Raw genomic sequence first — 13,518 nt, forward strand, 5'->3', positions numbered from 1 at the left:
TCACGGCCTTGCATGCAATTGTGTCACTGCCTTGCTGCCACCTCTGAGCTACTCGCTGCCACCACCTCTCAGAAATTGGACACCTATCATAAAAAATAAACTCTTAATCCCTGAGATACCTATTATACTAATTGCGAGAAAATTTATATGCCAATATGGATCTCGCTGGCGTATGCTCAGACGCATATCTAATAATGAACTCTTCTATATCAAGCGGCTAGAAGCTCTACAAGATCTCAGAAGAGATCAAGCACATCGAATGATTCATTAGATTTTTGAAAGCTCCCTGAAGGGATCAGAGTGTGTGAATATCGGACACATTGCATTCCACTCCGCGTTTAATCTGATAGGGACCATGGCCTTTGGTAAACACATGTTCGATTCTAACTTACGAGCATCTGAAGATCTGAAAGACGCTATTTTGAGAATGATGGTTCTACATGCCACTCCCAATTTGGCCGACTATTTCACGTGTCTTCAATTCTTGGATCTACAGGGTGTTTATCGTAATATGGTAATCTGCAGGAAAAAGTCGTATGTTGTTATGGATAAATTCATAGAGGATCGCCTCGCAAAGAGGAGCAAAAACAGTGACACAAGTGATGATGGAAAGAAGGATCTCTTGGACGTTTTGCTGGACATGAGAAATGATGAATTTACTCTCCCTGACATCAGGGGCTACTTAAGTGTAAGTCTTTCGCTATCTCTTCTGGCTATTATACCCACACAAATCCTATCGAATTGCGAAAATACTAATAAACAGAGTCTGATTTATAATTTCTTTTGCAGGATATCTTTGTGGCTGCAAGTGATACGACCGCGGAGACTGCGGTAACTAATTGGGACTACAGCAACTAAATTATACAGTGTAGACAGAAAACACTTAAAATTGTTTAGAGGGAGAACAAAATTCTCCCATTCCGAAATATATGAATACAGATCGAAAATTGACCAAGTGTGAAAGTAAATTGCTAAAAACTCTGTAACTTACTAGCAGCGAGCTTAAATAATACTGAAGCCGGAATTCTACTTGATATCTTTGAACCGGAATTCTTCTTGATATCTTGCACGCAGTTACTCCGGAAAACTCCGACCAAAAAAATATTCGCACCTATCTAAAACCTAGAATCAACACAAAGAACTGTAAATTCAAAACCCCATCTAGAAGTCGTCGGGAATCTTGTAATAGATAGATATCAGTAAAACACAAAAATTGCAGCCAAGCTAAATAGTGTTATAATTTGGATATAACACAAAATTCCGAAATACGAACTGTGGAATATTACACCTCTCAAATACAATTGTGGTGGGAAGGTCACGGCTAGTGCCAAGGAAATGGAACCTATATCACACTCTTCGAAGATCAAGCTAGGTTATGCAAATATACACACATTTCTCAAATACGACACTAGTGGGATGGTTATGGCCAATACTAAAGAAACTGATCTTATGTCGCACTCTTCAGAGATCAGCTTATGCAGTACATAGATATACAAACTGAATGAATTAAATGACATGATATGAATATATATTTTCTAGCAGGGAGGAAGGTCAGGTGGAGGAGGAAGGATTGATTGGGAGGGTCCTTTGCCATTTTTCACAATCCAAGCCATCTTCAGTCCCCATGATGTATGAACTTCTAAATGGCAGTGCATGAACCAGACACCTGCAACAATAGATAAAATCTTAGATATTCAATGTAGTTTTGTAGGTATAAAAAATTTCTAAATGCATTTTCCCTAATTCAAATGGTTTGGTTTCTATACAGAAATTTGATATGTTTCTAGTTAATAACATTTCAATAGTGGTGATGGATTATTACCTGGATTGTCAGCTCTAAATCTTAAGGCCACCCAACCACCTGAAGGCACTCCAACAGTGTTTCTTTCTGCAGGATCAACAAGGTTAAACTTTGGGGAATCTTTTGTCTCATTATAATTTCCAAAACCTTGGCCTACAACGAAGAAATTGAAGCCATGCAAATGGATGGGATGGCTCTCAGCACCAGCAATGCTGGTGTCCTGCAGAACCAACTGGACAGTGGTGTTGAAGGGGATGACTTTTGCCCTTGTTCCGTTCATAGGAGTTGTGACATTTTTGGGAGGATTGCCTGTGTAGTTGAATGGGAAAGGAGGGTTATCTGGGAAGTTGGTCTTATAAATTCCCTTCATTTTTCCTGTGTAGTGTGATTGCAGAAGAGCAACAGTGGGCATAACAAAGGAAATATTGTTAATGGATGCAGTGAATTTGGTTCCATTGACTCCCTGGCATTTTTGACCCTTTGGACATGGATTCAACCCAAGACTCACTGTGAAATAGAACTTTCTGTCTACTGTCTGTGGAACCAAGGCTGGGTATTGTGCATTGGCTAAGCTTTTGATCTTAAGGGTAAAGTTGGTGGCAAAAGAGGTATCGTTAAAGACCGGGAGCTTTGGCATTAGAGCATTGGTAAAATTAGACGAAGAATTTAGATGAGAGGTGTTGAAAAGCACATGTTTAGAGTAGGTCAAAATCCCTGCAAGTGTAGTGTTATCAAATGTGCCTTGCCCTGTTGCATATGGACTGGCTAATATGAAGAATTGTTTGCCCTTGTAGTCCGATGCAGAAGCAGTTAGCAAGACGTTGGTTGTCTGGCCGGGCGCTATCAAAATGGTGTCTGTTGTCACAGGTTTGGTATACACCGCATCCACCTCAACCACAGTCATGGTATGGTTGGCGATGGTCAGGAACAATTCATCATTGAGAGCAGCATTAATTATTCGAAGAAGATATGTCTTCCCAGGAACAACGTTCAGAATGAATGTATCTGCATTTCACATTGTCAGCTATCTTTTGTCAAATACAAAAATAATACTAACCAAATAAAAACAAACTAGACCAGATCATGTTTTCATGGAATACAGATTTGCAAGAGCCAATTTTTCACTCACAGACAACTTTTTATATTGTAAAATTATGTATTTGAAATTATTGAAATTATGTCAAATGGAGTTATTTTTTATGATTGGACAAAATTTGTTATCTCCCCCACTTAAGTTCAATCCCCTACAAGTAACATGATAATGAGAAATATTATCATAATGACCACATGCTTATGAATATTATCATATTGACCGAGTTGTATTGACCATCACTCTAAGAGTGTGTCCACTGAAATTATATACAAGTTCACCAAAAAAATATTAACATAGAACAGAAAATATATATTAGTATTGTAAAATAACATGTTAACATCACATAATTCACACCGAGGCAAGACACTCCATCACCTTTTTGACACTTCACCACCTTTTTCATATTATGACAAGGGAATCCCCACTTTTGATGTTAGTATAAGTCATGGCACTGCAGGACTTTTATACCTAAAAATCGATTTTCAAAATTCAATAATATGCAAGACATACTTTAAGCGTAACATGTTTTTTATATCAACTTTGCTTGCATTCCAAAAAAATCATCGTTCATATAGATTCGAAGCATTTCCAGTTTTCTAAGATTTTGGTAGACTAAAAGCCCCTCAAATTTGTTAGATGATGTAAACTATGATTATGGTGAAACCATGGTTTCCACCAAATTGACCTAAAAATAATTGCAATATTGATTGAAAAGATCTGTGATCATTTTGATGCATTGAATTTAGATAATGTACCATATTACTGGAATGGGAGTTTTCTGCATTGAATGTGGAGGATATGTTTGGGTGCATTGAATATGGAATGGGATGGAAACTGATATGCAAGATACCATAACTCAATGTTGCATTAAAACTGGGTGTTGATGGACTTGAGGTGAGCAATGTTGCATTAAAACTGGGATTTGAATTTAGCAATTTTCACCGGCTAGGCTTGATCTGATAAAGTTATTATTATAAAATAAGAAATATTAAAGGCTATGCAGTAAATTAATGACTGGTTTATTAACTTTATATTTTGTTTATTGAATATTTTTTTGTTTTCATGTAAAGACAGTAAACTAATCATTAACATGATGCTTAAAAATTAGAAATCTGAAATGCGAGATTAGCAACTTTGACATACATGGGAAACATGATCGGGTGATTATAATATAAGCGTAAGAAATTGAAAATCTAACCATTAATGGCTGAGCAGTTGTAGAGAGGTCCAGGATGTCCATTGATAGTGTAGCAATCCGAAACGTTAGGACCACCTCCAGTTTGCATAGCCTGATTAACGACATTCTCAGTATCTGCATTCCACCATTCCCCTGCAATATAGAATGAACTCAAACAATCAATAAAATAACTATATAAAAGAAATCATTGATTAATCAATCTGAAGCCAGAAAATAATGAAAAGTTTATAAGAAACATTGTTTGATCACTGGCATGATGCATATAGTCATGTCTACCGAGAATCATAGGGACTTCTTTGTATGGCTTTGGAAATGGATAAGGAACATGGCGTTTAGGATAGATGATGAAAGCGCCATGTACGCTCGCTCTTAGCCAAGAGATGTGAGCGTGCCACCAGAGAGTTCCCCTCTGTCCTGTGACAGTGAAGTTATAAACATAAGTCTGTCCCGTTTGAATTGGGCATTGGGTTATGTAAGCAGGGCCATCTGCCCAACCAGACCTCAATTGTCGAACTCCATGCCTGCAAATAACAAATAATTAGCATTAGCTATTCATTAATTGAACTAAGATCGAGCAACTCCGTATATTGAGTTTAGATTGTATGGGTGGTAGAAATCATCCATATTCTAATTGTAGATTTGGGGAATATTGTTCGACCCCCATTTTATGTAAGATTTTAAGATATTCCTAAAATCTGCTATCGAAATAAGTTCAGTTCCAATATATCAAATGTATTTGGTTTTTAAGCAAAAATGCTTGGGATATAGAAGCAAGATATTTATGTTTTTGGAAGAAAGTTAAAACATTATTGAAATGGTGTATCGAATTATGACAATGCACCAGCAGAACAGCATTGAATTCATTTATTTAGGTTCCATTATTTTTTCTTTACCAACAAAGTTAAAAAAGGGATAACTAGAACAATGGGTACATGAGTATGTGTGTACCAGTGAATTGAGACATTGTTTTTATAACTAGAACAATGCGGGTATGAGTATGACTATGAGTATGAGTATGTGTGTACCAGTGAATTGAGACATTATTGCTAACATGATTATGAACTTTGATGATGACTCTATCTCCCTCACGGACGACTACTTTAGGTCCAGGAGATTTGCCATTGACTGTAATCAATGGCTTTGTGTGGCAGAGACGAGTAACGTTCTTCAACCTCACCTGCACAACTTCCCCACATTAAAAACCAAACCAAACAGGAAAAATCTACATCAAACAAATAAATAAATAGATCTGTTCGACACAGTACTGCAACTAATGATGATAATGATAAGAAATATAATCTATGTTGCAAGATTCTGATCTCAGTATCTCACATGGAATGAGTAATGTCTGGTCGTTTTCCCTGCAACAAGTTGAACAACAAGTAGTACAACAAGCAACTGAATAATCAGCTTTATTCCGTACTCTGCTCTGGCCATGGGCGCCATCATGTTGAGCTGTGTGAATGAACTAAACTTACTTCTGTCACTGATCTCAGATGGATGACAACAGCTGAAATGGAAGAGATATAAATATAGCGATTGACTGTATGGAGTTTGGCAGGTAAATGGTATTGTGAGAAGTACAATAGACTTTATTTTGCTTATTGGTGAGCTAATGGAGTAGTAAACAAGTGAAATGGAAAACGAGTCCACGACACACACCAACAATTTAAAATTCTTTTTTACAATGTGCAGGTGTACCAAACTCCATGATTGTCGTCAATCGAAAGCATATCTTAGGTGGCCGACCTTTCTTCTCAGCTCTGCAACTAATTATTGAGCCATGTCTCAACGACCACAGTCAATATCTCATTGCCATCGTTCACTAATGATTTGGTTACGTTTTGTGTGCACACGTTTCCACCGCGATGCTATGTTCATGCAACTTTTATCTTCTGTGGATGTTTATGTTTCGCCTAGTGATTTGATACTTAACGACAACATGGTCCCTCCGGGAAGACATCAGAAAGTTGGATTCATTTTATGTTGGTGCGGCTCAAACCTCGGTGGAGACATAAGGTTTTGATGGGGCAGCTACACGTCCATATATGCATGGTCCACCTCAAAAGTTTCCAGCCGGGCAGCTACACGTCCATATATGCATGGTCCACCTCAAAAGTTTCCAGTAGGCTGGAAGATAAAGTACAAGATATCGGCTTAACGGGATTGCAGTGGGTGAGGGAAAGAACGGAAAATTCTATACACTTCCTTAACATTTTTTTATTCTCATTCTTGTTTGTACTTACTACTAGAATTTTGTTTGGTAGCTATATTTTTTTAATTATATTTAAATTGCATTTTTACCCGCATGTTATATTAGATCTCACATTAGTCTTAATGGTTAGCTAGTGGGTAGAATCAGTGTAGTTTAAGCATTTTTTTGTTGAGTAAATATGAAGTGACCTTTTTAAAGCAATTTTTCTTGGTTTTTTTGGTTTGGCTGAGTCAATATGAAGTGATCATTTATGGTAGTTTTGTTGGCACAAATATTCCATGGATGTACACTGTGAACCACAAAGAAAAAAATGATATATCTCACAATATCAACATAACACAAACTCATACAAATTAATTAAATTATGATTTTCTTTTAAATTATTATTATTTGTAAGAATTATATATATTATATATATATATATATATATATATGAGTTAAACATATATATTTAAAAGAATATGTAACAAGAAAATACAATAAAACGACAATAAGTAATAATAGTTCAATGAGATTATGAATATGACATTTTTTTAATTAAATTGAAATACAAAAAGGTCACAACTCAAATCTCTATTCAAGTGATATTTCATGCCTCTTAAATCCCTACCATCTATATAATAATCATTGAAAAATCTGAATTAAATTTTTGGAAACTTTATTTTAAAAATAGACACTTCTGTTTGTTATAATTAAATTGTATTTTTAAACGTATAAGCACATTCAACATTCTAAAAAATTGTTGGTATACTTGCATTGTGTAATTTTAGTAACTGATATTTGCAATTTAAATCATTCTTCTAAAGTCCGACAAGATTTTAAACAAAGTTGGTTGAAAAACACTAGAAAACAGTAATTATTTGACTAGTCAGGAAGCTCTTTGAAATTACAACTTTTCAAAGAAATTTAAATGTTCTAAGTTTTTGAATTTTTCCAACAGCCATTATTAGAATTATTCCATGCAATTGTGGGTGAAATTTCAATTTTACATATTTTAAATTCTATTTTTGAATGTATAAATAGATTCACTAGAAAATTCTTTAGATATTTGGATTACGTAATAGCAATTGTAACACTACCTCCCACCCCCTTGAACCTTCCAAGCTGAATGAGAGGTGTTACTTTATCCTAACCTGACCTCCATGGTCTCATTATGGAAATGGGGTTACAAAATTTCCCTCCTCTCCAATGTTAGCGAAAATCAACTTTGGACTACACTGTCACACACAACTCGTTGAGATATTTTCGTTGATATAAAATTTATCAAAATCCAACACCTGAATCAAAAGTTGTAGCCATTTAAAGTCTGACTATTAATACTTGCCACATCAGTAAGCAATTCCATGTGGATCCTCCCATTAGCCTATATGGCGCTTCCACCTGCGTCTTCCACCACATCACTGCGCCACCATGCCCTCTATGCCTTCGCCTTAGTCCTTTGGCATTACCCAACCAATCCTTCGGGGTGCAAATTTCATGTTATATGATGGGAGTATTTCTCGTCTCATGACTCCCATCTCCTAGGATGCTACAAGGTTTCATCCACTTCAAAGTCTCAGACCGTGACAGGAAATATTGGTGTCAATTACTCTGTTGTCTCCCATTTCCTCGGTATTTGTCAACTATGGCCTTTGCATAAAACATTGGCATCGCAAGGGATCTCTCCTAGGGTGAAACAGACACTTCCTCGTCTATTGCTGGGAATTTTTCGGTTCCTTGGCCCCATCAATCACAGCCTATCCTTTGGATGTGCACTTTGAACCTCTCGAGGTCCACGACCGCAATGACAATTTTCTCCATCAAGTGCCAAGAAGATTTCTTGTCCCTCGGTGTTGTTAATCGCAACTTGTCCTATAAATTACACATTTGAACCTGTCAGGATCTGCAACCCTCGATGACAATATGGACATTAAGTAATAGGTTTGCCTCTCGTCAAACACCTCATTATAGTTAGCAACTTTCTCAGTCTGCCTCTTGCTCCTTCACTGTAACAACCAATAACAGGGTTCATTAGCTCCCACAATTGGAGTTTTTCAACCCCGTGACCTCTTGCTCATGGGCTTTACATGTCAGTCCTAAGGGGAAAATAATGCATATTTTCTCGGCGTTATTCATAGGTCTCCTCGACCTTTACCCAGGTCATTCAAGCATTCACACAAGCTTATAAGATGAAAATGAGCATACAAGCAATTGACTAGTTGATTAACCATCAACATGAGCATGTTAATACATAAACCATTCACGAGGATAATAAATGATCCATGTTGGAACATCTTGGCATTACAAGACTTATCAAGCCTTTGCAAATGAGATAATCACCCACAACACATTTCATTACAATACTTTTCATTCTAACAGACACATATAAACATTTCTATTGAAATCCACTCAACCAATACTATATAGTGACATAAGTAATCATTGCGTTACTTAGACAAGCATGACAGTGCAAGAAAATCACTTATTATGATTATATAGAGATCTCAACACCTTCTGAGTGTATGAAATCCTCTGGATTCACAAACTCATGCAATGTACTAAAGCACAAGACAAGAATATACTTCTACTTTCAACCAACGGAAGCCAATAAATCGATGAAAATGATATGAACAAAAAGAAGATAAATCAATGGCACATAACACAAGATGTATCTGGAAAAAGCCATTGCTCAAAACCTTGCTATCTGTGTTGTAGATATCAGAAATATGAGTGAAGATACAAAGCTTGTTCTCACTAGAATAATTCCGCACAAGTATGCTCAACTCTCTCAGCTCACAAGCTAGCTCAAGCCAAATCTTTAGCATATTCATCAACTCTCCAAGCCTCTAATCGCTTGCGTAATTCCTAGGATGAATAGCCCATATTTAAAGGGAATTCATGCTTCCAAAACTGCGTAACCCAAACATAGGTCATTCTCTGATTGCATGCATGATATTTACAACTCAGTAAACCACACAACTAATAGTACAATGTCCCTGCTCTCTAGTCTCAACTGGGTCTTTCTCAAAATCGACATGGATGAGTTTCTTTTGAGGGAATCTTTAGTTAACTAGAGTGACACTTGTGGATGCACTAGTGCACCACTGACTGTTAACTCTCTATTAGTTCCAAAAATAGTTTGGAACTAATTTAACTGAACATAACTCAGTAAACTAAGTGATCTAATTACAACTGACAATTAAACTCATACTAGACCCCTAAAACTTAGGGAGAACATATACATGACTTCAGAAATACTTCCAACTCAAAATTCCTAAGCTAACTAAGTTAACTAAAATTAATTAACTATTTACAAGTTGCTATGAGAATAGAATTCGATTTTAATTCTCAGTTTAATTCAAGGACAAATTAAACTGGAATTTCTTGTTTCCATTTATCAACACTCCCTCTCAACAAGAAAGGGATTGTCAGTGACCCAAATCCTGTCTCTGTGAATCTCAAATTTACATCTTGACAATGCGTTTTTCAAAATGTCAGCATCTTGCTCCTCCATGGGAATGTACTCTAAAAACATAATCCACCTCAATACACAATCCAGCGTTTTTTTTAAGTGCTGCATGCAGCCGATAGTCCCTGCCTAACCATATAATATGCCATTTGTTAAGGCTCATAACCGTTTTATACACATGGTATCCATGGGAGGGTTAGAAGTCTAGCAAAAACCCTATTTCAGGATATCATGAACAAATCACTTTTATCTTCACGTTAGGATAACTTCACACAAAGTTTGGGGTGAATTGAGAAATGTATGACGTGTAAACTAAGGAAGAGAAAGTCAATTTAGGAATTAAGTTGAATGTCTTTGGTACAACGGAAGCAAAATTCTTTTATTTCCTCAAGTCGTACCTGTAACGATTGAAAATAATATAGGGGATTAGTATGTTTAGGTACGAGGTAAAGAGTCAAAAGAGGCTATTTATGGAAACCAAAAAAAAAAAGACTTGCAACAGAGAATAATATCTAATAAAGAGCACATAAATTTCCTTCCTCCTCAACCTGGGGATATCAAGATAAAAACATTAGTAATATAAAATAAGAAGAGTAATATTTGAATGTAAAACCATGGAAGCGAAATATGTGGAAATATTGAGAAATAAAATTGTTTAGATACATGTTGAAGACAACCATATCTCCGGGTAAATTGGCCCATTCAGGTACGCATAAACAAAATAAGATTAGTAAACTAAACAAAATAAGATTAGTAAACTAAATTATAACTTAAGATCCCTCTCTCTACATAAGAAAAACATAAAAATTGAATGATCCTAATTTATAAAGGTTAAAATGGAAACCAACATTAATTTAGTGTTAGGGTTTCACTACATGTAAACCCTATTTGTACGAAGAAATAAAATTGAAGAAAATACATAACTAGTCTGTAGTAGGATAGAAAGAATTCAACACTACAATAATGGAAGAAATTTTGATAATTAGTGAAAAAGTATGCCACTCTAGCCATTGTGTGCTATCGTGCTCTACATGACACTGAAGATATGTTTGATATAATCAATTAATATGGTTTTGAGACAAATTAGACATTGCAGGGCTTTGAGCCAAATTAAACCCGAAGATTCCGGAAGATCCCAACATTAATTCATAACATTTTATGTAAATTTAATAGGCATCAAAACACATTTTATCCAAAGTTCACTCACGGCCTTGCCATGCAATTGTGTCACCGCCTTGCTGCCACCTCTGAGCTACTCGCTGCCACCACCTCTCAGAAATTGGACACCTATCATAAAAAATAAACTCTTAATCCCTGAGATACCTATTATACTAATTGCGAGAAAATTTATATGCCAATATGGATCTCACTGGCGTATGCTCAGACGCATATCTAACAATGAACTCTTCTCTGTCAAGCGGCTAGAAGCTCTACAAGATCTCAGAAGAGATCAAGCACATCGAATGATTCATCAGATTTTTGAAAGCTCCCTGAAGGGATCAGAGTGTGTGAATATCGGACACATTGCATTCCACTCCGCGTTTAATCTAATAGGGACCATGGCCTTTGGTAAACACATGTTCGGTTCTAACTTACGAGCATCTGAAGATCTGAAAGACGTTATTTCGAGAATGATGGTTCTACACGCCGCTCCCAATTTGGCCGACTATTTCCCGTGTCTTCAGTTCTTGGATCTACAGGGTGTTTATCGTAATATGGTAATCTGCAGGAAAAAGTCGTATGCTGTTATGGATAAATTCATAGAGGATCGCCTCGCAAAGAGGAGAAAAAACAAGTGACACAAGTGATGATGGAAAGAAGGATCTCTTGGACGTTTTGTTGGACATGAGAAATGATGAATTTACTCTCCCTGACATTAGGGGCTACTTAAGTGTAAGTATTTCGCTATCTCTTCTGGCTATTATACCCACACAAATCCTATCGAATTGCGAAAATACTAATAAACAAAGTCTGATTTATAATTTCTTTTGCAGGATATCTTTGTGGCTGCAAGTGATACGACCGCGGAGACTGCGGTAACTAATTGGGACTACAGCAACTAAATTATACAGTGTAGACAGAAAACACTTAAAACTGTTTAGAGGGAGAACAAAATTTTCCCGTTCCGAAATATATGAATACAGATCGAAAATTGACCAGGTGTGAAAGTAAATTGCTAAAAAGTCTGTAACTTACTAGCAGTGAGCTTAAATAATACTGAAGCCGGAATTCTACTTGATATCTTTGAACCAAAATTCTTCTTGATATCTTGCACGCAGTTACTCCAGAAAAATCCGACCAAAAAAATATTCGCACCTATCTAAAACCTAGAATCAGCACAGAGAACTGTAAATTCAAAACCCCATCTAAAAGTCGTCGGGAATCTTGTAATAGATAGATATCAGCAAAACATAAAAATTGCAGCCAAGCTAAATAGTGTTATAATTTGGATATAACACAAAATTCCGAAATACGAACTGTGGAATATAAGAAGATAGAATGCTTATGAAATATTACAGGAGTGCTGAACATTCCAGTGGAAAATGTGGCTTCTGATGGGTTTGCTAGGATTTCATACCTTCCTCTTCAAGCCATATTTCCAATTCCCTTCAAATCATGTTTCTGGTTCCCTTCAAATCATGTTTCTGGTTCGAAATGTTCTGGTTATAAATGTATAAACGTTCAAAGTTCAGTTCTTCAACTGCAAATGACAGCGTTGATGTTTCCACCGGCTGTCAACCTCAACCACATTAACCTTGGTGAATTGATTAAGCAGAATAACATAGGAAATGGCGAGTGGGATTAAGAGTTTATTTTTTATGATAGGTGTCCAATTTCTGAGAGGTGGTGGCAGCGAGTAGCTCAGAGGTGGCAGCAAGGCGGTGACACAATTGCATGGCAAGGCCGTGAGTGAACTTTGGATAAAATGTGTTTTGATGCCTATTAAATTTACATAAATACAGGTGACTCCAAACTCTTTAGCCTAAGTTTTCAGAAAAGTATACCGTGCAGCCGGCAATAAGAGGTCGAAACACAAACTTTGGATAAAAATCTATTGAGCAGAAAATTTTATTTAAAACCTTGGCTTAAACCTGACATGTACGGGAAATTTTACTTGGTCAAAGCTAATTAATCGCTGGTCAACGATCGATCGATCGCTATTAGTCCCTGTCGGGGTCTGCCACAACAACAGAATACAAACGCTCTATGCAACATGTCTAAACTTTTTGTTTCGCTAAAAACCTGCCTTCGTCGAACAAACTTGCTACCTTACCTGAAAGATCTTGCTGTCTGCATGGCGTTGAAAGATCTTGTTGTCTGCATCACACAATCGCATAATTCACTTAATCGAATTTCAAAGGAAATACAATTTTCATATTAATTTAATGCGTTCATAGAAGGCTATCACAAAGGCATCTTATTCCAGAACAGAGAAAACAATCACACAATCGCATAATTCACTTGAATGTGTAATAAAACAACGCCCAGTGTGTTGGACAAGTTTAATTATTAAATACAAATTATATAATTTAATATTTCAAAATGAACATGGGTGTACTCTTCAAATGAAATAGAAAGAGTGATGAACTTTTATTTTTATATAAGTGTAATTATGGCGAATTAGATATATATTTTTTTATTTTGGAAATTTTATATAATATTTGTGATATATAATTTTTTTGTTATTTTTTAATAAGTAGTTTTTATTTATGTAGACTGAATATTTTAAATCTTTATATTACAAATCTTAATAAATGTAGTT

General features: G+C 36.0%; 3 protein-coding genes across 3 annotated transcripts; 2 read left to right on the top strand and 1 right to left on the bottom strand.

Annotated features, from left to right (window-relative positions):
• The first annotated feature begins 155 nt into the window (after window positions 1–155).
• On the top strand, window positions 156–858 carry LOC149230582 (cytochrome P450 76C1-like). Its single transcript, XM_089381349.1, has 3 exons — window positions 156–170; window positions 293–688; window positions 790–858. Exons 1-3 carry the CDS (start codon window positions 156–158, stop codon window positions 856–858), a joined length of 480 nt encoding a protein of 159 aa, XP_089237475.1.
• Window positions 859–1,374: 516 nt separating this feature from the next.
• On the bottom strand, window positions 1,375–5,571 carry LOC149230583 (laccase-4-like). Its single transcript, XM_089376098.1, has 6 exons — window positions 5,425–5,571; window positions 5,118–5,269; window positions 4,369–4,613; window positions 4,093–4,224; window positions 1,823–2,806; window positions 1,375–1,666 (listed from the first exon to the last, which is right to left on the bottom strand). The coding sequence occupies exons 1-6, from the start codon at window positions 5,539–5,541 to the stop codon at window positions 1,536–1,538; spliced, it is 1,761 nt and encodes a 586-aa protein (XP_089232224.1). The 5' UTR covers window positions 5,542–5,571; the 3' UTR covers window positions 1,375–1,535.
• Window positions 5,572–11,131: 5,560 nt separating this feature from the next.
• Window positions 11,132–11,818, top strand: LOC149230584 (cytochrome P450 76C1-like). The gene is made up of 3 exons (XM_089381350.1): window positions 11,132–11,473; window positions 11,520–11,648; window positions 11,750–11,818. The coding sequence occupies exons 1-3, from the start codon at window positions 11,132–11,134 to the stop codon at window positions 11,816–11,818; spliced, it is 540 nt and encodes a 179-aa protein (XP_089237476.1).
• Window positions 11,819–13,518: the final 1,700 nt, after the last annotated feature.

Source organism: Pinus tabuliformis, chromosome J (genome assembly GCF_031772625.1).
Source record: "Pinus tabuliformis cultivar Carrire ecotype Pingquan chromosome J, CPIR1, whole genome shotgun sequence".
In the NCBI taxonomy this organism is placed as follows: Eukaryota; Viridiplantae; Streptophyta; class Pinopsida; order Pinales; family Pinaceae; genus Pinus; species Pinus tabuliformis.